This window comes from Scomber scombrus, chromosome 10, assembly GCF_963691925.1.
Source record: "Scomber scombrus chromosome 10, fScoSco1.1, whole genome shotgun sequence".
In the NCBI taxonomy this organism is placed as follows: domain Eukaryota; kingdom Metazoa; phylum Chordata; class Actinopteri; order Scombriformes; family Scombridae; genus Scomber; species Scomber scombrus.
This window is the reverse complement of record NC_084979.1, coordinates 13,210,943-13,236,888: the sequence shown is the minus strand read 5'-3', so window position 1 is coordinate 13,236,888 and position 25,946 is coordinate 13,210,943. Positions and strand designations below refer to the sequence as shown.

Genomic DNA, 25,946 nt, shown 5'->3' with positions numbered 1-25,946 from the left:
TTAAGAAACACTAATACGGATTGTGATTTAAATTAATTTTTAAGAAGTTCACTTACTGTAGTACTAAATTATAAATCTGTCAAAGCCACCTTCTGGTTTATATTGAGGGAATATATACAACTGAGGAGTGGACACACTGATCATGAATTATCTCCTGAGTTTGGCATTGGAAATAAATGATCATAATATAGGGAATAATAATGTGTGTAGATGATATTCCTCCAGATATTGTTTTGAGAAGAAAAAAAAAAAGGTTGTACAGTATTTTCCTCTGTAAAAAAATAACTATATATGAACAAAATGCTCTTTGATGAACAGCTTCCTTTAAAAAGAAAACCGTAAAAAGGAGAAATGAATAATAAAAAGTTAAAAATTCAAATAGCCTCATCATAGTTTGATTGTGTGCGTGACTTTTTTTTTTTCTTTAATTACCCATGGTCCAGATTTTTGGGAAAAAGTTCTTCATACTATACAGTATAGCACTGGCAGGTTCCATTATGATATTTGCAGTATGTAATTTTTCTCCAAACTATGTCAGAAGCTCAAACTCAAATACACTGATTTGAATTCATTCATCAATGTTTCTGTTTTATTTAACAACTCGTTTTTGTCATTTTTATATGTGTGTGTGTGCTTTTTTCCTCATTAATTGAAATTCTTGGTTTATATTTTACTTTGCTGTGGGCATGCCTCGTTCAGACTGAACTGTCTCCCGGGACTCTGCTTCAAAGCAGAGGCGTTACAGCATTTGTTTTGTTTTCTCATCATTTTACTGAGATAGCTGTGGGGGCTGGGAGACATTGTGCACTTGAATTCAGTTTATTTGTGCGTGCGTGTATGTATGTGTGTGTAACATAGCAGGATTTGTAAAAAGTTGGAAATAAATGAACTATAATTATTATAATGCACATGTAGTGCTTGATAGTGCTTGAGCTTGAGGACGTTTTGGGTCACATGTAGAGGGGAAAGGTCACAGCAGTGCAGTCTGACTCTTTTTTTCTATCTGTCAGTGACACTACTGGTGTGTGTGTGTGTGTGTGTGTGTGTGTGTGTGTGTGTGTGTGTGTGTGTGTGTGTGTGTGTGTGTGTGTGTGTGTGTGTGTGTGTGTGTGTGTGTGTGCCTCTACCCCTGAGAGAGATAGATAGGCCGCGGCTGTAAGAACACAGACCTGTGGCTCCGTCCCAGCTGCTCAGAGCTTCGATTCATATTTCATGACCTTGTGCGTCTTTTCCCTGCTTTTTTCCGCTCTAAATTCAACTGGGACCTTTTTTTGTCGCACATTTTGAAAAGGAAGAAAAGAAAAAAAAACATCTGCATTCATGCAGGTAGAGGAATCAACAATATTTGTTGTCGGGGACGCCCGTTGTTCACGCTTGACGTTCTGGTACGAGAGCAAGATCAGAGCCGAGGACCATTAGGGAGATTTAGAGGCCTGCTACTGCTAACAAGATGGCTCTCTGTGTCTTGTTCAGTGTTAACAGGGCACTTTTTTTTTCATTCATTTATTTCTTGCTTTTTTTTTTCTTGCCTTGAGCCATGTGCTGGGTTCTCCTCCCACTCCCTCATGTCACCCAGTGGCCAGTGTGCTAGTTCTGTCTGTCCCCTCGTCTACAGCTGTTCCTGTCCTTTCTCCTTCTCTTCCTTGTGATGTTTTCTTTTTTAATAAAAAAGAAAGAAAAAAAACATGGGTAAAGGCATCACCATCTGTCAGCCAGCTGGCATCCTGTATATAATCTACCAGAAAAAAAAAGAAAAAAAAGAATAAACATGAAAATTATATTACTCAAAAACCAGACGGAAACGACCTCCAAATCCTGCATAGGCTGCTGCCGAAACGACAGATCATTTTACTGTTTTAATTAACAGAGTAAAAAGGATGGTATAAAAAAGTGGTGGGGAAATAAACTGAGATGTATTTCCACTGCTGGAAAAATGTAATATGAAAGCCGCCTGCTTATTGCAGCGTAGTGGATAAACAGAGCAACATTTTAGACTTTGTAAAATATATTGCACTTTTGGACTAAAAGCCATCTCCCGTTAGCATTCAATTTGGCTAGATTCATGAGACATTTTATATGAAAAGTAGACAAAGAAGCAATTTTTTAAAAAGTCTACATGAAGTTGTTGCCCTCAGCACTACTATTCATCCTACTCCTATTGCTTATTTCCACTTGGTTACAGTGCTGTTCATCTTCATTGTGCTATATTTATGTTTTTCTTCTGTTTCTGCATGTCTTATGCAAAGATTGAGCTTTTCACTCAGTGAAATAAAAACATACTGAATGACTTTAGGCTTGTTTTCAGTGTCGATATCTTTTTGAGTCACTCAGAAGAGTATGCCACATATTTTAGCAAATTAATACCTTTTCACAAACACCTCCAAGTTGTATACATTATGAGTGCCAACAATGTGTGTGGTGGATATGCATGCGGGCTGGCCTTAGCTGGCATGCAGTCGGTTGATGTGCCAAGAACAGGTTGAGTGAGAGTGCGAGCATTGAGGAGAGGCAACAGTCGGGGCTGGGAACACACACGACAGGTGTGCACTGCATATGTGGTCACATGATGCCTATAAGGCAGATTAGGGCCCAAACAGATGAAGCGCTGCTTAATGGCAGCTTTTATTAAGTTCACAAAGCGTGGAGGGAGGGGGTGAACAGAGGAAAAGCAGGTGGCTGAGCCTGTGCACTCTTAGATGAAGACAGATATTGTACAGTGGAGTCTGAAGAGGGAAGCCACTGTGGAAGGATTTATGGAGATTTGCCCGCCCTGGACTCACTGCCTGCCTGTTCCCGAAACATGCAGTAATAGCCAGAGAGGGAGAGCTGGAAAAGCTCAGAGAGAAAAATGTGCCAGCCATGAAGCCACAGTGTGATCATATAAGATGAGATGAAACTATAATTACACGTATGAGTGCAGACACTGCAACAACAAAAAGTAAACGTATGCACACAAGTAAAAATAAAAAAGCACACAACCAGCTGTGTAAATGTTTTTAGTTTAGTTTAGAGAAAGTATAAAACATGCACAGATTACAGCAATAAGATTATCAACAAAATATCCATTAAAAAAAACCTCACTGTAATAAACATGACACAGATTTTGGAAAAAGTACACACCTTAAAAAATATGTATAATAAGTATCAAATGACAGACATATGTATGGATAGATGTATAGATGTATGTATGTATCCACAATACTGGGTTTAAAGAAAATGCTGAGACATGAAGATGTGCATTGTAAAAATAAATTATAAACCATAAAGATAACCACAGAGCTATAAATGAGGAGCAACATAAAGCCAGTAGGAAAAATGTGATAATGTATGTAATAATTTTGTTTTCATTATCACTTTATTCTTATTATATTTGACAAGCCAGAAAAGTGAACAAAACTAACTCAGATCCTTCAGTCTCACACTGGCACTGATTGGCTGTGGTTGTTTGGACTCTATGTACTTTAGTTTGATGGCTGCCAACATGAAGGAGCACTGACAGTGCAGTGCTCTGTGTTAGGGGCTCGGATCCTTCAGTAGGATGTGTTATCTTAAACACAGTTCAGTTGAGTAGTCATCCTCCCCTCTGCTAAGGCACAGACTGCCCATTGGTCCGAAGGCCCATTATTCCAAAACCCCAATAATTTGAAAAATGTCTCACTGGACGCAAAGCTCATTAGGCCAATGGCCCATTATTCCAAAAACAAATGCCTATTGCTCTGAAAATACACACTCTGAAGTTGTTGGAGTTTAGTGACTGGCGGCCCTGTCCATGGTGCTGACACTGCCATTATTTATGGTTAGGCTACATCTGACGTCTTTTGCCCTTAATATCTTAGTGTATTTTGATGGGTTAAGGAATAGGGTTACTTAATAAGTTGAGGAATTAGTTTATGGGCAGACTAAAAAGCAAGCTATTTGGAATCGGTATCTTTGCGTCACGTCAAAATACACTAAGATATTAAGGGCAAAAAACAATGGCATGGGTTACTAAAATTTTAGCAACTCATCATTAACCAAGATAAACAAACAAAAACATTGCCTCTATTCAATAACAACAATATATCCCATGAGTCTTAGCCATTTGCCTGTTGTTGAAGCCTCAAGGGAGCTGTTCTTGTTGAAGTCTAACAAAAACATTGTTTTGTCTGTGTAAATTCGACATGGTGCTCAATTTAGTACAGAAAGAGACACACATTTAGCTTAAAATATGAACAGACAACCACAGGAACAACTTTTTTTGAACAGATGAAAGAACCCACACAGTCACATATAACTGGGAAAAACTAAACTACAAGCGGCAGTATTTTTGCTAATTTAAGCTAAGGAGCTAACTTACATTTTAGCATGGCTAGGATGCATTTTTCAATAGCATCACTGGAACAGTTCAGCGTTATGGGAATGATCAAGATACATTTTATGTCTATTTTTTAAGCACTAAACTGGAGGTGGGACATGATTTGCCTAACTTAGCATAAAGACTGGATTCAGGGTGAAACAGCTTAACAAACTATAATTTAAAAATTAGCCTATATGTTTTCAGAAACAGTGTCACCATTCCAGGATTTGTTATTCCAGGAGAAGTTACTTGGTTACTTATTCACAAAATAAAAAACAAATTTAAGGGATCCTAATAAAAGATATGTATGTGTTTATGAAAGAAGAGATATGCGCTTCTTTATATGTTTTAAAACTCTCAACTCCTGATATCAGTATCAGCCTAAAAAATATTGTATTGGTAAGACTCCATACTCCAAAATCTGCCAGTTGACATTTAACAAATTCAGAGTTTATTTCTAACCAAATGTGGCAGGAAAAAACTACGTGCTAACAACGCAACAAATGACTGAGAGAACAAGTAGAGAAGCTTTTTGCATAAACTGCATGACCTGCCTTCTCTTCCATCTTATCTTTGTCATCAGACACAGTCCAGCAGCTTGTTGTTGATAGGCCCCACAGGTATACAGCATAGCATGTATCATGTGTATATGACATGGCTGCACCACTCATTTTACTGCTTCATTTGAAGTTAACGTTTTTGGATGAGATGTTTCCCTCGTCTCTTTCAGCACTCTGCCCCAGTTAGACCTCTCTTTAAATCCTGTGCCCTTTGCAATAGATGTTCATTTATCTATTTTTGCATGTGTATGGGCTTATTTTGGAAAGACCTCGGTCACACGGCAGAAAAGGGGGCTGTGTGAAAAAAGCTGCTTTGCCATTGGTAGCAGCTGTTGCTGCTGAGACACCACTGAGGAAACGGAGAATTGGACACACACTCATCCAATTTACCATTAACCAGACTGTATTGGATGTAGGGCCATAGGAACATGCAGCTTTGCCTTATGTGGCTCTGTTTAGATATGCTGCTCTTCTTCTTCAATGTATGCGACTAGGGTTTGTGGCCATCTTGGCTTCTGCGATTAGGGATCAAAGTGTGTAGAGATTTTAAGACTGTTTACAGACATTCAGCTGCCCTGTATTGTTACATATAAAAAATAAACATTTATTGAAATAAGGAATTATATGGGTCAACAACATGGAAAATGTCACATTTAAGAATAAACGTAAGGGAACATAACAGTCACTGAAATGAGAAGAATTTCCATGTCTGTGGAAGAATCACTATTAAAACCATCCGTAGGAAAGTCTTAGTTGTAACATGAGATACTTTCAAACATCAAACACCGAAGCTGGTCTACAAAGATCTGCAAAAACGAGAGATTTCCATCCGTTTTATATTTTCCACATTTAAATCTAACCACACCAAGAGAACTAGGTTGTTAAGCTTTTCAACATAGCAACCACTGGTCAGACGAGAATTGACTTCATCCGCCTCCATGATTTCATGCATTAACAAAATGTGTAATTATCTTTTAAGATCTTATGCTACGTAAAGCGCAGATCTGCTTCTGTTTAGGCCTACGCTCAGCTACTTTTAAATCAGATATTCTTCTCTTCTGTTGGGCAACACCTATATGTTTTGTTTCTGGCTAGGTAACATTTTCTCCTTTTATTCCATAAACACACCTCACATTCTTTAAATGGTGGTGTATCTCGAAATCTTTGTCTTTCAACACATTTTTTTTCTGTTAGGACATAAAGATAACAGAGCATTCTTCTTACTGCTTTACTGGAACATTCAGTCAGTGTAAACAAACAACGGTGTGGTTATTAACTTCAAAAACCAGACAAACTGGATTCTACTCTGGCCAGTTCACACAGAAAAGAAGTCGAGTGTACCATCCGGAAACTGCTGATCAGATCATACCAGTAATGAACCACATAACCTTTTATTTTTTCTTTAAAGCCATTTTTTGTTTTTTCATCCCTGCAGAGTGGTCAGGGTTTGTTACAGTAAGTAACAAACCCTGACCATGATGGATAATGAGGAACATAAAATTCAGTGAAAACTAATAGAAGTCTATATGACTTTATCATAAATATATAGGTGTTGCAGGTTATTCTTGAGACAGTTTAGATTATGAGTTTAACCTTCAGATCATGAAAATTTAAATTCATTATTTGAGCACCTTTGAATAGAAGTCCAGATGAGACAATACACCAGGTGCTTGACACTTTAAACTTTAATACGTTTGATTTTAAATGAAAAGTGTCTTTGGTCACTTAAGTTAAAATGTTGCTGTCACTTTCAAAATGAATGGTGGTTACAGTGAGTTGGGAACAAGCAAAGTTCCTGTATTTCTTTGAGCTCTGTATGAAATGAACACATTTTCTAAATGTGTGTGTGTTGGGTGGGGGGTGGGGGGGTAATGTTACACGGGAGATGTTATTTGGTAAACACACAGTTGTCGTCTTACAAACACAAACAGAATCCAATGGAAAGATTAGTGATGAGGCCCCTTAAACAGCTTGTGAAAAATGAGCCTCCTGTCAACCCTGTTACATAAATGTTTACTAAGAAATACCAAACATTGTGTTCTATTTGTTTTACTTTGCCTCAAGTTTGCCCATTGCCATAGATTAGTCATCCCGAGAGTTAAACACGACTTTGCCAGTAGAACAAACAACTAGTAGCAGACAGCAACCAGAAACAAGTGCATAAAACGGTTGATCCGGGCTGGCATGTAGCCACATAGCCATTACCCTTCAAGTAGTTTGCTTCAGAATTGGACCAGAGGTCTCCAGAGTTGAGTGGGAGTATTTCATCACTTTATAAGTCTTATCCAAAAGGAGAGCGCTTGGAGCAAAAAAGTCTAATGGCCCTTCGCTCTCTCAGAAGCCAGAGTAATTCTCATTCCACTTCAATTGCCACAGCGCAGCATCGCTAACTGGCAAGTGAGGCCTGCTGCTGCTGCTGCTTTCTTGGCAAACAGAGAAGTTCTTAAGTGCTAAGCTGTAAATTTGCTTAATTTGACGTGAGTCCGAGGGGAATGGGATCGTTTTCTTTCAGGGAAAAAGCCTGGCATATTGGCTGACAATAAGCTGGAATGGTCCAACATGGTGTTTCTGCTCTGCGACGATGCCTGGAACAAACAACGGACAGCGTTTGACAGAGCTGTAAAACCGCTTGACTCTGGCACCGGCATTGTATGACTCATTCTAATGTTAATACTGTGAAAGCCTTTCAACAGTAATTCCTGTTGAGGAAAATGATTATTTCCTTCTGAAGCGGCTTAAAGTAGGCCATGTATTTGTACATACAAGGAAACTGGCATTTATTGAATGTGTGTATAATCAACTCAAACACACCTGCATTAATCTGTCTTAATAAATTCCTCTCATTCTAAGCCACGTGAGAGTCTCATTTACATAAAGAAATGTTTGCAATTTATGGTCACTGGGTGCAGTAAGGGTCACTTATTTCTGGCGTATGACATGAAGCACTCACATTTCAAATAAAAGAGTTTTGGTCACAGATACAGAAGTGAAACTGATTTTTTTTGTTCTTTTTGTTACCATAGCAGGAGGTCAATGCTGCAGTAAATGCAGAAACAGCAGAAAAAGAGACTAAAATAAAAGAAGAAATGGTTAAATGTTTTGGGGGGGTTTTTTCAGAAGGGGCTAAGAGTTCAGGCAATGTAAAATGTACTATTTTGTACAATTTATAATCCATGTTTCATTTGCTACATTATAGCGATGCATTCACCATTTGATGGATTGATTTTTCATTATTCTTTCTCATTTTAAACCACAAGGTGATACACATAAGCATCAACACTGCTGTGATCAACATTTTCTCTCTCTTTGTCTTAAAAGTTAAGAAAAAAAGACTTTGATGATCTTGTTTTTGTTCTACGCAGAATTTACAAACACAAATGTATCTTTAGCAACTAAGTGACAAGATGAAATTGCATTTGGTGAATGATTGTCAAAAGACATGTTAATCTAGTTAGCTGTGGTTAATTAATAATTTCCTACTCTGACATGAGCTTGGACTTTATTCGCTTTATCATGATTACCTTATTTTACTCTGTAAAGCAGTTTTTGCTCTGAAAATATGGGAAATAAGCACCTCTTAAATGTAGCATTCATGTCACTGCTCCCATGTGGTTGACAGCGGCTGGGTGGGAATGAGGCTGAACTTGAAATAGCACGGTTGAGCAGAAATGTGACAACTGTGGCATTTAAAAGACAGCATGTGGTGGAGTCTTTTTTTTCCTTTTTTTTTTCAAGAAAATACTTATGTGTTGCGGCAGATTTAAATGAGGGAGTTAAGTATAGTCTTTGGTTGGTTACATTGTTGCTGAACTGTTGTAAAACTAAAGCATCACAATCAGTTTTATTTCTGTTGAATGACTCTTGAATACCCCCCCCCCCCCCCCCCCCCCCCCCCCCCCACCCCCAACCCTAACCCCCCATGACCATCACGAGCGCCTTTAAAAAGACTGGTTTCAGTATCACAGCTGTGACCTTCATAAAACAGAGCTAGGCAACAGGTGGGCATCATGTGTGTGCTAATCTTCCACATTATGGTTGTTGATAACATACACTGCACAGCCTGCTCAGTTAAAACTCAGTAATTTAATATGGAATACATCAGCAATGTGATATTTGTAGCATGGAAGAAGCAAAGGTTGGGAAGATTCTGCTGATGCTAATTTTAGAAAAAGTCCATCATTCACTTCGGGTTTCTGTTACCAAAAGAATCCTGTGAGTACCGCAGACCCTCCAAAACAAGACATTGGGTGTCCACTGAGGGATTTTGGGATTATTTTTTTTCACTCGCTCTCCTCCTCACTAAGGGCATGAAAATGTGGATTGTATTTCGCTGTGACAATCCATGCCAATTTTGGAGGACAAGGTCAGGGAATGTACAGCCTTCCCCTTTTTCACAGACCATCCTACTTTTTCCATAAATTCTCACACGTGGCTCATGGTGGCTGGAAGTTTGGGCCTCTGGGCAGCGCGAGAGCTACAAAAAGAAGTGACTTAACAGTTGTGATTAGAAAGCTATAGGACTGTGGTGAATTTTCTGTTTAATTTGCACTGAACATTCTGGATTTAGGAAACTGAAAACTGTCACCATAGACCAACTAAACAAATTGATTAATTAATTAAATCTTTTCATTAGCACAGCAAAGACTGGACTGGAAAAACATGGTAGCTGTTTTGTAAAATAATGTGAAATTCACCTATATAAGTTAATTGTGAAATGGCAACACAGATTGTCATCTTAATGTTTTGGGGGTTTTTTAATATTATTTTTTGGGCGGCACAGTGGTTAGCACTGTCGCCTCACACCAAGAGGGTTCTGGGTTCCAACCTGCAGGCTGGCTGGGGCCCTTCCGTGTGGAGTTTGCATGTTCTCCTTAAATTTTCTGTTTAATTTGCACTGAACATTCTGGATTTAGGAAACTGAAAACTGTCACCATAGACCAACTAAACAAATTGATTAATTAATTAAATCTTTTCATTAGCACAGCAAAGACTGGACTGGAAAAACATGGTAGCTGTTTTGTAAAATAATGTGAAATTCACCTATATAAGTTAATTGTGAAATGGCAACACAGATTGTCATCTTAATGTTTTGGGGGTTTTTTAATATTATTTTTTGGGCGGCACAGTGGTGCAGTGGTTAGCACTGTCGCCTCACACCAAGAGGGTTCTGGGTTCCAACCTGCAGGCTGGCTGGGGCCCTTCCGTGTGGAGTTTGCATGTTCTCCTTAAATTTTCTGTTTAATTTGCACTGAACATTCTGGATTTAGGAAACTGAAAACTGTCACCATAGACCAACTAAACAAATCGATTAATTAATTAAATCTTTTCATTAGCACAGCAAAGACTGGACTGGAAAAACATGGTAGCTGTTTTGTAAAATAATGTGAAATTCACCTATATAAGTTAATTGTGAAATGGCAACACAGATTGTCATCTTAATGTTTTGGGGTTTTTTTAATATTATTTTTTGGGCGGCACAGTGGTGCAGTGGTTAGCACTGTCGCCTCACACCAAGAGGGTTCTGGGTTCCAACCTGCAGGCTGGCTGGGGCCCTTCCGTGTGGAGTTTGCATGTTCTCCTTGTGCCTTCGTGGGTTCTCTCTGGGTACTCCAGCTTCTTCCCACAGACCAAAACCATACAGGTTAGGTTAATTGGAGACTCTAAATTGCCCATAGGTGTGAATGTGTGCGGGAATGATTGTTTGTCTCTATATGTGAGCCATGTGATGGACAGGCAACCTGTCCAGGGTGTATCCTGCCTGTCGCCCAAACACAGCTGGGATTGACTCCAGCCCCCCCGCGACCCTCTGGAGGATAAGCGGTTTGGAAAATCGATGGGGTTTTTTTGGGCAGTTGATGGCAGAGACGCTGACAGGAAACAAGGAGAGAGAGACAGAGAAGTATGACATGCAACAAAGGTCCCTTGCCAGACTCGAACAGGGACATCGCGGTTATGGCATGTGCTGTAACCACACAGCGATGAGGGCACTCCTTCTAAATGGTTTTTGATTGGTCTGATATGTATTTGACCAGTAAACACTTCAAGTATTTGCTTCCAGAGTTGAACTTTTTAACTTATTATTTTGACTGCTTTAACTATTGGAGATTTGTGAACTTCTTGTTTTGTTTCTATAGTGGTTTTGTCAGTAGCTGAGCTCAACAAATGCTCATAAGAACATTTGTTGTAACAGCAATAAAGTTACTATAATTACGCTTGCAATATGTAGATTAGGTGTGAGGCTAATTCTCAACTGGATTTTTCAGAAGTCTCCCTTGACTCTACTTGACTAGCTTTAACTAAACTGTCTTAGACGTAAACATTTCAGCATTTTCCAAAAAAGTAAATACCAGTTTTGCCATTACGTAAAAACCAGCGGTTATTAAATGTTTTGTCTTTGTCTTGTATTTACAAGGATGACAGAAATAGCGTGTTGAATTTGCCTTGCTAGCTGAGTACAAGGTTCACTGTCACTGCAAAAAGCCATGAAGAAGAGTTCTAGACTGTATCCCCCATTATTTTCCTCTCCTTTCATCAACCCCCCCCCCCCCCCCCCCCCCCCCCCCCCCTGTCTGACTGGCCGCTAGCATGCTTCAGGTGTTCCACAGTCAGGCCCTGTGATTAGTCTAATTTGCACAAACGCTGGCGAGCACCGCACCTGTTGCCCCTGTTCAGCCTGCAGCCGCGGTCCCTCAGCGGGCTGACAGGCCTTCCCTCGGATAATCCAATCTCCTCACAACAGCGTCGCTGCTTCCCACCAGCGCAGGACAAGGGCATTTGTTTTTTGTGTCTTGACTCCCTTCGTGTTCTCATGGCCACCACGCTTGTGATGGCTCATTATTGGACCATTCATAAATACTGCCAACCAGTACCCACCTCCCTGTTTTTTTTTACAGTCTTACAGTGTTTTTCTTCACCCTGTCTCACTGCCTTCCTTTACCTGCCAATAAGGTGAGTAAAGCTTTTAGGCCCCACGGCACAAAGAGGCACCGCAGTCTTCCACATGACAGCCAACCAGTATCCACGTACTCCATTTGGATTTGAAACAGCGCCAGGAGAAAATCAAGTGACACAGGCCACACAGAGTGGGAGGGTGGAGGGGAGGGAATGTGATCCCACTTGATTGTTGAGAGTTTATATAGCGAGTGATGACAAAGTGCTTTATGACTTTGCAGTGTTTGCTGGGCCCTGCGATTGAAGCCTTATACAGTCAAAGCCCCCTGGTGACCTTGGCTTGTCAAATGTTCTCATTTTCACCAGGAAGCAGCCAGTGTTCAGTGGCTGCTCAGAGCTGGTAAGCAGCTTTTAGAGAGACAGCCGTGGAGAGCTCTTGGAGGTGACCCATGCTTCTTTATTTTCACTGCTGAAACACTATTGAGGAAATGCATCAGTCAGAGAAAGGCTTAGGTCTGCCAACCCAGGGAATTTTAAGCCTATGTAGACCATAAATATATTTTAAAAAACACTACAGTCTGTGAGGCTGTACTTAGCATGCTAACATGCTCACTTTTACAATGCTAACATGCGTATGTTTAACTGGTGGCTTATAATGTTAACCATGTTTGCCACCTTCGTTTCGCATGCTAATATTATCTAATTAGCATTAACACAAAGTACAGCAACGGCTGATGGGAATGTCATTTGTTTTTTAGGGATTTAGTCATGAAATGTTGGCCTGATGGTGCCGCTAGATGGAAAGTTAGGGAATCAGTTACTATAGTTCATCCTGAGGGGTAAATACATTAAAGTATGTCAAATTTCAAAGCAATGCAACCAGTAGCCATCAAGAAAAAAACAACAACAAAAAAAACACATGCCAACCAGCCGGTGGCACTAATGGAAAAGTCAGGGTATGTCAAAAAGAGAAAATGGTAGTGTCTCCAGAAATATTGCATATTCAAAAAAATTAAATTTCAGGACTTTGAAAAGAACATCTTGACATAAGGTTAGCAGATTTTCACTGCAGATGGTGATAATATCAGTCCAGACGAGGATTCCCAAGGAGTAAAGGGATATTTCCAGAGAGGTAAAGCAACCGGTGGTGTTCCAGAGGCCTTGTTACACATCAAGTATTGCATCAGATTGTTCCCAGCTGCATGGCACCTGCTTCTTATCTCACAGGGAAGAGGAAGGAGGAAGATTGCATCCTCATGCCCCCTTTTCCTGCATTGTCCATGACCTTTCCTATGCAAATTTTTATAGGACACACTTCCCCTTAGAGAGCTCCGCTGGAGATGTCTGAAAGCTATGTTGGGTGGAGCTTGATGTTTCAAGAACTGGACCTATATCTCTAGGATGTAAATGATTGTGAATCAGTGTGGAAGAAAACAGTAGCTGGACCAGGATTAACATCTCAAGGAGGAGGAGGAGGAGGAGTTTTTAACCAGTGCAGATTATGTGAGTACAGTGTGGTGCAGACAGAACCATGGTAGCCCTCTGACTGGCTAACAACACTTGCATTGATCCAAGGAGACACTCAGCCCTCTAACCTGCTGAGTGCTCAGTTCTAGAGAACAATAGAGTTCAGAGCGCGTCAATACACTATCCTATTGAGTGCTCTCCATTTAGCAGCAAGATTGATGAGGTTAAGGCTCCCAACCGGTGAGCCAAATGGTGTCAAAACCAAGGTGTTGCTTTGGACCAGGGGTCAGCAACCTATGGTACATGTGCCCACGGTGGCACGCGGGGCCATTAACATGGGTATGTGGAGAAAATCATTAAAAATGATCATTAAAAATGATTTTCTAATATACTTTTTTTTAAGTTAAACATTTGAATGTAAAATATTGTACAATGGTGAATTAAATTAACTGTTTAACTTAAAACAGTACTGAAATAATCAGTTAGTCCCAAAATTCACCTTTGTTTTTGACAGCAGTAGAGCGCATACAATTGGCGTGGTCTTTCATACCCCTCCTCCCCACTCCCTCCGATCTGCTGACAAGCGCAGTATTATAGCGGTAGTGAAAAAGTCGGATAGCTAGCTAGATTTCTTTATTGCTTTATTTCAAGAACAATTGACAATGGCAGAAACAAAAAAAGTATGTTGTCCAAATTTGGATTCATTTCACAAAAGGGCTGTGTTTTGTGCACTCTGTGCTGTGAAAATGTTGTAAAACAGGTGTAATACATAATTTGAAACAAGGCATGAGAAAAACTTGAAAGATAAGGCTGATAAAACTGAATCAATCAAGAGGACAGTGGCCCTGTACAAGAAGAAAAGCAGCCTGTTTACAACCCTGTACCGCCCAGGAGTTGGTATCAAAAACATATTTGCTGTTACCACCGATATAGCCCCGGCAATGGCAGGGAAGCAGTAGGGATTTCAAATTGGTTATTCTATGAGTTCCATTGCTTTATTCACCAGTATCATTTGTGCACAAAAATGTCAAAGTTTGATCTTAATAGCATGCTGGCTAAAGTGGTGAAAATGGTTATCTTGTGGCTCGGCCCTCTTTGACACACCATCAGTTCAGATGTCTGGACAGGATTCACAGGGTTTGCAGAGTGCTTTGATGCAATCAAGGCCTTTGTGATCGGCAAGGAGCAAGACTACTCTGAGCTGGATGAGAAATGGCTCGTGAAATGGAGATCACAGGCCATCTCAACAAGTTCAACCTGCAGCTTCAAGGCATGGGCCAGACAGCACTGGCTCAGGGCATTGAAACCGGGATCTTTTGTTACTTCAAGAAACCTGAAGGAGCTGTCAGGACATCAAACTGGCAGCTGCAATGACGTCAGTATGTGCCAGATTTCAGGACTTACAGCAACATAGCCCAATTTTTATTTTTTTTTCCCAGTAGATGAAATTTGAGGAGTTTGAAATGCAGCAGATAGAACTCAACGCCTCTTCAGTATGGGCAAAACACTGGACACTGCCAACATCGATTAAAGGGGCTCCATTCCGGCCTGTGGGGAAAGCTTGCCAGAGAAGTTTAATTGTCTGAAAAAGGGCCTTTGCATTGATTTTCGCAGGTGGATCCACATATATGTGCGAACAGATATTCTCACATATGAAGTCAATTTTGAGTTCCGCGCACAGCTGAATGACTATGGACAATTCAGAGGCATGTGTCAAAATGAAATTCTCCAAATACAGACCGGAGAACACGTGCCTCAGCAAAGAAAAGCAGGGACAAGGGTCGCATTAAATCAGTAATATATAAATAATAAATAATGTGTGTGTGTGTGTGTGTAGAGTGAAGATCTTTTGGCATGCAGAATCTAGATAGAGAGATAAGCAACAGCAGTAAATAAATAAATAGATAACTGATCATGAAAATGAACTGGCACTTGGGTCTGTGAGTGGCACAAGACATCCAAAAGGTTGCCAACCCCTGCTGTGGACAAACTATGCCTCTCTGCACTACCTCATTGAGAATCAGTGGTAACTGGCTAATACACTGGCTTACCCGGGAAGTGTATTTATAGAGATACATCATTTTCGAAAGGGTATGCAAATTGTGGTGGTTGTTGATAAGACTCTTAAAATGGAGATGAGAATATAAGGGTAGGACAGATGCTGCTTTCTGGACAGAAATGCACTGCAAATCCCCTAAGACACTAAATGATGTACAAGTGGATTTATTACAGTAGGTCCCTATAAATCTAAGGTTGGCCTCAACTCTAGGGAGAGGTTAATGGATTACAAAGGGATGTGGTATCGAACCTCAGAGAAGTTTATACACCTCATCAATATGTGAAATGCTATTGATCATTTAGACCTTGATAAATTAAATTCATACACTTGATAATGCGTGGTAATATTCAGAATGCTCTGTATCAGGAAAAATTGGCTTTTTCAATCTAGCTTTTTTAGGATGAGAATCTATGATGGGACCACTGAGAACGGCATATGAAGAAATAAAATGATGGCTGTGTGTGATTTGAGCTGTACGGTCAATGCTGGGAATCATCAGCAATCCAACATATACAAAGTTGCTCGAATTTAAATGACAACAAATGACTGAAGGTAAGATTCTTTCTTTTACTGGTTCCCAGTATGAAATGTGCACCAGTTCAGTTTCAGTTTCTCAAAACTTTGCAAATAATTTTTTTTAACTACATCTGTAAATACAGATGTAAGCAAGGACACATTCACTTCAAAAGGGGTCTTTACTAAATTTAAGTAGAAATATCTGGCTCTTAAGCTGCTAAATGCTCCAATATGTTCACCAGCTAGTTGTGAACTGTGTCTGTTTGCTATGCGGTGCCAAGCAGGTTCAGAGGGGTTTTTTAAACAGATCTTTCTATGAAATCAGCTGCCTGCTGCAGCAGAACATGACACTATTCTACTTTATAATAGATACAGAGATTCAAATAAGTTACATGCTCTTGCATGACAATAGCTAATGCATGTGCCGTTTATAAATGTTATGCATGGAATTATGTAGCATTAATATGCTGTAGCTTAGCTTAATGACCTGAGCACGAGCATGTCAACACTCCATCTAAGCGTAGCTTAGACTGCTGAAAGCTGAGTCTGAGGGTAAACCCCTTTGATTTGAGTTAAAATGGCATTTTCACTGTGCCACCTTCAGGGTAATGTTGATATTTTGTTGCTGAACTAGTGTTAAGGATCTAATCATCTAAAGCTCCATTTATCATCTAATGAATTCTTTTGTTTTCGGGTCTAAGCATTGTGTCCTAAAAGGCGTGCTAGTGTGACAACACACTTTTAGTTAGTTCAACGGGTTATTTTCAAACACTTGAATGACACTGGTTCCTCTTTTAATGCAAGACCCAGCAGATACACCCTGATCACATCAGATTACTGTGAACAATCACAGCGTACCTTTTGTCTCTGCAATAAATTATAGTACTTCTATTTCCTCTTCCTCCTTTCTGCCTGTCTCACCCTGGTTCAGTGTTTCTGTAGTTGGATAAAGCAACAATGAATAAATAAATAAATACAATTTCAAAGTAAAATTAAGTATATAATGGCCATCTTCAGTGTATTTAAAACAGAAAAGGAAATGCTATTTGAGAAGGTACAACTGCAGCTACAGAAACCAAAAGACGCACTCACAGTCCGCCTACAGAAAAGACAAACAAAACCTCAAAGCTTTAATGAATACCAATGTCACTTACTCATTTCAAGAGGCAAAGCTGAAAAAAAGGCTGAAAGTCCCTGCCATGTCATGCTTTCTGAAAATTCAGAGTAGGGTAATTCATGATTCCACATACAATATGTAGTACTGTAATATTCTCATCTGTATCTGGTGCTGATACATTTTCGACTGCTTAGGAGATATGACCAAAAAAAACAACAACTGACAAATCAGGAACCGCAAATATTATTGTCAAACTGTATAATGACAAGCTTTGTTGAAGTTTGGAGCACTTAATATTCAGACATTTTGTATTTTTTTCAAATTGTGAACAAATGAGTGCTGGTGTAACTAGATGTATAAAGTCATAACCTGTTAACCAAGTATGAATGATTTTAATACTAGCAAACAATATTTTAAGCTTAACAGAAAAAAATATGTGATATGAATGTTTGCGATTAAACACAACTACATTCACACAAACAGAAGATGAAGACAACAAAGGCATAATTCACTTAAAAGACAACTTCAGTGTGATTTTATTGTTATTGTACATTTTTCCTCCTTTTAATGTTAATGAAATGGATGGGAACACAAATAAGTTACATTTTACTGCATTAAGATTTAAAAATCACAACTCTTTCCTTTGCTGGAAGTCAAGTATTTAGCTGTGTGTGGTTCAAATTGTACTCTGATGTAAAGCTGTAACTGAATGCAGGGAATGAGCCAAAAACAAATCTCAGAAACACTCAATTTATCCTGGTGTGTATTTTGTGTGCAGCTGGTTTAAAATAAATATAATGGAGATTCTCCTTGAGATAAACCAAATTTATTACAATTGTGTACATTTCTAACTGCGATCATAACTTCAGACAATAATTCAGCAGGTTACAGCAAGGAATGAGTCTACAGTGGCTAAAAATCAAAAAGTACACCTTCTGATTATTTTAACCAACCTTATTCATCCTTACAAATTCATTTCTAACAGATCAAAAATATAATTTACATACTGCATTATTGATGTCTCATCATTTGATACTTTTATCATAAACAAAATCAACATAACTAAACAGTCGGTTTGGTTAGGACTGGTGTCACACAGAAATGTCCGGTGCCCCTCTACCTTTTCTGTATTCCTATGAAGGCCATGTGAAGGAGGTGGAAATGGCACGAGAGCTGATATCCCTTCTTCTCACTCATGGACTCTTCTTGTTAGCTGGAGACAGAGTGAGTAATTCAATAAGTCAAGTATTCATTTATTACTTTCCTTTTCAATCATGGGGCAATTCTTTAAAACTTCCCCCATCCACCTCCACACTGAGAAAAAAAAAAGTGATACAAGTTCTGCAACTTCCATCTGTGGCAGCCGTTGTTGTCTTACTGTAGCCTAATTACAAAATATTGGCGCCGTTTTCTGTAAAGATTACTCACTGTGGGAGGCCCTACATAATTTGGACCGGAGGGTTTGTCACGGAAAATAATACAATGCAACTGGGCTTTCTGTATTAGATTTCCGCTTTTAGCCTCCTTGACATTTCAAGCTGCATGAACTAATACATCTGTTATTTGTTGATCATTTGATTATTAACATACTTCACAAACCAAATCAGCTGCCCTGCTGGAGACACAGATACAGCACAGCAGACAGTCTGGGTTTTCTCGCCTGCCACGCACAAACACACTCGCAAAGATGCACAAATTCAGCCCTCAGTGAAAGAGGAAAGCGGGGGAAAAACATTTATCTTCCACTCCTTTGAGCGTATGAGCACTCTGACACCGGCATGGAACAAAGCCCGTCATCACATTCTAATCTCGAATTTCAGGGCTTTTATTTCACCCAAATGCCACCCTGCTGGCCTTGTGAATTATTGACAGACTGACACCAATGCGAAAGGACACATAAAAGAGGCTAAAAGCTCGAGCCCTGGAAGAGCTTGTCCTCTCCTATTGCCATCAACTGGGAGACAAACTCTGCTAATGCTTCTCTGGAACCACACGGTAACTTTGAGATTGAAGAAGCAACATATGACTCCTGACCTACAGCTGCACTATAAAGGAGAGATATTCTGTGCAGCGCTGCCTCTTTGGTCTGTATAAGAGCATTAGTACAATTACAAGACACCAAGGCTAAGCTGTGAATTATCTGATCGAATCATGAAAATTAAAAGCGGTAAGTCACACACGGTTGTTACTGCATACTGCCTTTTCATTCTGATTTGACTATTGCTCGTCATTTCCCATTTCAAAGAAACGTCACAACATGGTGCTCAGCTTGGCACGCAGTCATTTAGTTTGCATGATGAAAAGTAAATCGAGGTAAGCCGTGTGTCGACTAGACATTCAAATATTTGTCAGTTTTGGGTCTTCTCACGCTCACGCCTACTCCTCATTTTGCTCAAGATTAAGATATGACAGACACAAGCGGAAACAGAAGTGGATTTGAAAAAAACAAAACAAAAAAAAACCTAACAGTATGAGTGTCGGCAGAGGAGCAGAATGTAAATAAAACCGTCAACATGTGAGGAAGTGTTTGGAGATTGTTTTTGTGTGTTCTGCTAAAGGTCTAATCCACCTCGCTCTCATTGCTGGCACCCTCGGGCCGCCTCAGTTTGTCCACCTGTTCGTTAATCTGTCCGTCCCCACCTCGCCGGTCCTCTGTCTGTATGCTTAGACCATCCTCCTCCTCCTCATCTACATGGCTGACATCATCCTCCTCTTCCTCCTTCTTCTCCTCCTCCCCCTGCACCTCCATACGGACCTGGTCTTTCAGGTCCAGGGGTAGTGTTGCCCCGAGGCCAACAGTGCCGGTATCACCGTTGATACTGAGGGCTCCATCAGGCCCCCCCAGTGCATCCTGGGGGCTGTGGAGTCCATCTTTGACAGGGGAGGAGCTGGCAGACTCGTTACTGACAGGAGAGATGTCGCTGCTGCTGTTGGTATGGTTGGTGGATTGCGAGCCGGATGCCGAAGCTGGTTTCAGGGGAATCTGCCATGAGGGGATCTTAGGAATGGCGGGAGTGGAAGGGAATTGTTTCCTGTCGGGAGGGGAGGGGGGCAGACAAGAGGGAGAAAGAAAATGAGGCCTCATCAAAAACCTCACTGTGATCAAAATGTGTGAAAAGAGCTTTCCCACGATGTAATCAGCTGTAATTGGGCAACCACAAATCTATATATAGCTTCTTAAGTCAGGTGCTGAGTGAGAACATATCCTCAAGCTACTTTACATTTTAGCATGCAGCCACACACTAAGCATCCTATGTAATTCTCGTAATTACAGCGGAGAAAACTTATTTTACCCCCCCAAACTGCCAGATGTTCATCACACCTGGTAAAGATGCTCTAAGATTTTTTTAATTACATCCACTGCAGCTTTTAAGATCAAAAAGACAATGTTGAATCATAATGGGATCAGCACTTCTCGGTGGTTAAGAAAACAGTTTGGAGATGATTTGGATCATTTGAAAAGGACGGGAACAAGTTTAGAGACAGATGGTGAAACAGAGCCTTTAGTTTTTGTTGATTCAAGCCTTTGCCAGAAAATTCACTGCAAGAGTCAGGGTGAAGTCAAGAAAGTAAACGACAAAGGGATTGTTACTCATTAGAATGTACGAGGGGAACAAAACATCCTCAACTAGACAGTTCTGAGGCAATTTCATCTTAGCCGGTTTTCTGATGTACACTCTTACTTCAGGCTTCATTATAAACACAGATACATAATCATGCATGCTAATGGGCCTGACTGAACAGGGTTGTGCCTGACTAGATTGAGGAACAGAGATGGAAAGAATGAGGGGACGTCTAGCAGTATACAATGAGACTTTTAACAGTAAATGCTTTACAACTTGTATTAATATGTGGCAGATATCAGATTTTATCCAGACGACAAATGGCTAAAGTATTTTAGTTCATAGAAGTACCTTCTCTTGATATGTTTTCATATTTGTACTCATCAGATTACTTAAGTTGCATTTCATAGGAGCAATTATGCACATGTGTACTTATCTTGCTTACCAATAAAAGCATTAAAACACAGAAGACCAGCTGATGCTTTCAGTATGCTAATTGGCTGAGGCAAGTTGTGAAGTAAAAGAAATGGTGCAATCAGTATCATAACCTCTTGTGCCTGTGAGATTATACCTAAAAAACATTTGAGACGAATGTTCATGCATTAAGTGCGCGAGTAATTTGGAAGAGCAATGTGATGTTATGTGGTCTCTTGTTTTATTCATTCATATACAAACACAGACCCTCAGGCCATCTACAGCATGAAACAGTACTGCAGTGTAAAAGTGGGTATGAAAAGATCCTGAAGAAGGCTCATAAGTTCACCTTGAGTCAAGATTTTTTTGGTCAGAACTTTTAACCACATCTGGCAGTCTTCTTCAGCAGATGGAGTTAATTTAATTATATCGATATGTCTAAGTCATAGACCAGATGTAAGTTGACGGCTATCCCTGAAACATACTTCAGTCAAGTGAATACAACTTAGCAAAGACCACTAGACATGGTTGAAATCTCTGCAAAAACTAGTAAGTGTACCCTGAGTTAAGGTTTGTCAAATTACTGATTCAGAAGTCAAAGATGACCTCTCATGCTCAGCGTATATGCTCTTCCTGATAAGCCACACAATAGGCTGCTTGGCTTTTTTCAATAAATCTACTGTAATGATATTGTAATCTTTATCTGTGTTTTAACCTGACAAATAGTTGCGTTTCAATCTTTTTTCATATGTGCAAACTAAAATAATAAACAAAAAAAATGTAAGAGTAATTTAAAAAAGCAACATTAAGTGGACAGTTTAACATGTGTTTTAAAGTCAGGTGTAAATGAAATGGGGCCAAAATCTTATCTGGATAAGAGTGCATGTAAATACGGCTGCAACTAATGATTATTTTATTAGTAATTGCTTGGTATCTATATACAATTTCAGAGAATTGTGAAAAATATTGATTACTCTTTCGAAAAGCTAAAGATTCAACTTAAAATGCCTTGCTTTGTCCCAACCAATAGTCCACAACGATAAAGATATTCGGTTTACTAACAGAGAGGACTAATGAAACATAAAAACTAGTGAAAAAATATACACTTTTAATAAGTTGGAACCGTAGAATTTTAACATCTTTTCTTAAAAGGTGGCTCAAAAAGATTTATTAAGTAATCAGTGCAGCTCTAGATGTTAACAGATGGAATGTTTGACACTTGAGTTAATTACATATGAAGTGGAGAGTGCTTTATTCCTGTTTAACACCTTCACATGGTTCAAATGGACTGTATCCAGGACCTCGAAAAAGCTTGACAACAGTAAGCCCTGTGGCCCTTCAATAAACACACACTCACACACACAAACCGACAGAAACACGCACACCTGTGACGGGTGGGGGTCTGGATAACTTTGTTACCTGCTGAGCAGTAAGCCCTTCAAAGAGACGATCTCAGTTTTCAGCTCTCCAACTGTTTGGTTGTCCAGGATGCGGTTGGTTGCAGATGATGACTATATAGGAAAAATACAAGGGAGACACACACAACAACTGTCAGTGACACACACATGCACGGTTCAGGTCACATGCAGGGTCACACCATAAAGTCAATACGTGTCTTTTAACGACTCCTCTATTCTCACTCGGCACATATGAAATGATAAAAAAAAGCTTTTGTTTAAAAAAAGGAAGGTAAACAAATATGGCAAATGCAAATGCTAAAAGCCACATGTTCTTATACAGTCAGGTCATCTGTCAACTTTACAACCTCACAACTGCCTACCGCTGGTGATGACAGAGGACAAACAATCCAACTACAGTCTTTATGGACTTCATTGTTCAGAAAGTCTAGTGAGTGTGAATCATGCTGTTTTTACATAATTTTCCATACTATCTAGAAAAGGTTAGGCCAGTGTCCAGTGTTTTGGATAATGACTTTATCTTGAACAATGGCCGCATTCATGAAGGCAGACCATAGCTTAGCAGTTTGTTTTGTTCTTTTTGTCTTTTATCAAAGGCGTGTGTTATCACACACACTGGGGCAGCATGAAATGCTAAAGGGAATAATGGCAAAGTATTTGAATAACAAATTGCTGCCCAAAATCTGTCTCTGCAGCACTTTTTAGGGCTAGGCAGGACATTGACAGATGGCGCTGTAAAATGATGAGTTTTCATAAAGGCAGAGAGAAGAAAATGCCATGGCAACAGTTGAATGTGATGATAAAACTGAATACAACTAATGCAAAATGTTGTGGACTGTTGTCTTACTTTACTTTATAGCAACTTAAATGGAAAGAAAGGGCCAAAGTGAAGTGGAGCAGAATTTGGTAACGAGGCAACTGAGGAGTTGCAAGATGATTAAGAACACAGTCATTATATCCACATTACTGGTGATTATTCATCAAAATCTCAATGTGTGAATATTTTGTGAAAGCACCAATATTCATCCAATACCGCAATATTGATATCGAAGCATTTGGTCAAAATAACATCATATTTGATTTTGTCTATACAACAAATGAAACCATCCATGAAGGCAACGCAAATTTTTAGTTTAACTCCTCACGGACAAATACAACCTGTGATGAGGAGTCATGAGTAGGCATTGCTTGGCTTTAAAGAGCTTCAAGCCAAAACTGTTGTGAACCATCGATGTAGATAATTGCTCCCCATTCTTAGTCTATCCCTGAATAAAAAGCACCAACATGTGCAAGAACAGGAGGATAGACTGATGAGACCAGAGGGAGGAGAGGGAGAAGACAAGGGAAAAAGTGGGATAAAAGAAAAGTAAAAACTGTAATTAAGACTCTCCTGACTCACCAGAGGAAGCTTGTTAGGAAGCATGGACCCCCTATCGAGGGGAGAGGGATAACTTGGACTCTTTCGCTTGTAATTAAATCTAAGAGAAATTAATTGAATCACATCTGAAAGGGATCAGACTCATTTACAGTGGAAGGAGGGAGGCAGAGGAGGAGAAGTGAAGGGATACAGAAAAGGAGGCGAGGGGGGAAGGAGGGTTTTTTTTTTTGGCTCTTATCAGCTCCTAAACCTCGCTGATAAGGAGCCGTGGTTTAGAGGTGGTGCATTGGAGGCCTGCTGAAGACACTCTTATTACAGCCGTCACCTCATTAGAACCATCTTAATCCCTTGCCTCCCCAAGGCACCCGTATAATAAGGCTGGATTCTGCTTCTCTCTCATTTTACATCGAAAAAAATTAATTGCTGTATGGGCTGAGCTGAAAGACTTTGGAGGCACAGAATCATCTTCAGAAAAAGGCAGATTGCTCCAAATAATGTCTATATGCTTAAATCACTTGAAATGAGAAAAGAACAGTGGAGTTGTCAACCGCTTTATACATAATGTACATAATATGCATTATCTACAGAACAACACCATATACTATCTCACATCAAAGCTTGTCACACAACACTACCTCTGACATATATGTCTTATTAAGTCTGAAGAAACCTAATTAAATGTTGGGCTAGTGCTGAATTTCAGCTTTGAGATACATTATGTCAGTGTGTATATACACACACACACACACACACACACTGTATGACACTCTTACTGTTAAGTGCACTAGGTGCTTGTGTGGAGGCTGAGTGGTGGGGTATCAATGACTGGAGAGATTGAAAGTGTGCTGAACCTGAAGTGCTGACACATATTTAACAGACCGCATGAATGTGTGAGATGCGCTGTTTTAACAAACTGCTGATCAAAATATTTAACCTCTGCAATGATTTAGCAACTTTGATTATTACAAAAGCAACATCACTGAGATTCTGCCAGGTCTGTGGATATACAGCACATCACACACATCGGTTAATATTTCACTTTGCAATGCAGAACTCAACAACTATGATGATTTCTTATTATTATGTCTATAGTAGTAGTACTGCTACTATACTGTATTTGTCTTTGAAAATGTGGATGTAAAATGTAATTATGCAATTTTAGCTGGTATGCAATGATTAATTTTCAGTGTCTATATTTGCAGGCACTTAAATGATTTTCTACTGTGTAAGTTTTTACTACATGATTCTTTACATGAAAAAATACAAATATATTAACCCATTTAAATAATGTTAAAAACTAAAATGTTTCTCTGCAGAACCTTAAATATTGTGCATGCGTCTGGAATTAATTTTGTATTTGATTTAAATGTGTATATAACAAAGTTTAACTGTGATTCAGCTTTTTTTCAATTTGCTGGTTTATATCACATACAGATGAGGCTTTTCTTGGATCCTTTCACTAAAGTTCTATATTTCATATGTTCATGTCAATTTCCTTTTTATGTCACTAATTTGAACAACCTGTCCTTTAGGTTACATAATATAGTCTGATGATTTGTGCTTTTACCCTGAAGAAGGCATCATGCAAAAACGTTGTTTGACTTCTACCATACTTCCTGGTATACAGGTGCAGGGCTCTAAAGGGCTCAGTGTGGCCTTAACATTGAAGAGTATAATTCTGCACTTGGCACTCTAAACTGGAAAAGGCTTTATCCACGAACAAACATCCAACAAACAAATGAACCAACCAACCATAGCCAAAATAACACAAAGCTCAACCGATGAGAGATATGCCACCTATTTAATTATCAGCCACCACTACACTGGCTAGATGTGTTTTACAGCGCACATACTGTAGATAGTAAAGATTTCCTCTAACTGGTTTAAAAGCCTTGTAACTAATATGTCTCGGGTGGGTGCCTGGGTGTGATAGGGGTCGGCCTCTTTCTGCTGGTTAACTAAGTGCTTCAAGAAAAAAAAGAGAGAAAAAAAAAAAAAATATATATATATATATAAAAATCAACTCTAGCAGCACCCAAGGACGGCAACGCATCTGGCTAAATGAAGATAAATGCCTGTGGACCATTAGCAACAAGATAAGATCTTTAACAAGCCTTGTTTAAGAGTGTCTGAAGGCAAATTAATTCACAGTTACTCTGCCGGCAGACAGTGTGTTTTCGTGTAACGCATGTATATTTATGATGGAATTAGTTTCAAAAGGAAGTCC

General features: G+C 39.5%; 2 protein-coding genes across 4 annotated transcripts in view; both read right to left on the bottom strand.

The window, feature by feature from the left end:
• Positions 1-25,946, bottom strand: part of exosc10 (exosome component 10) — a 161,907-nt gene that overhangs the window by 34,851 nt on the left and 101,110 nt on the right. The window lies entirely within an intron of this gene.
• The window catches only part of pex14 (peroxisomal biogenesis factor 14), a 46,051-nt gene continuing 37,586 nt past the window's right edge, over positions 17,482-25,946 (bottom strand). The window contains exons 8-10 of one of the 3 annotated variants that reach the window (XM_062427614.1): positions 22,343-22,434; positions 19,516-19,978; positions 17,482-18,159 (exon numbers count right to left, since the gene is read on the bottom strand). In XM_062427614.1, the coding sequence (XP_062283598.1) occupies positions 18,136-18,159; positions 19,516-19,978; positions 22,343-22,434 (579 nt within the window). In that variant the 3' untranslated portion in view covers positions 17,482-18,135. Of the gene's footprint in view, positions 19,979-22,342; positions 22,435-25,946 lie in introns of all 3 variants that reach the window. The other 2 variants (XM_062427616.1, XM_062427615.1) reach the window with 2 other exon arrangements.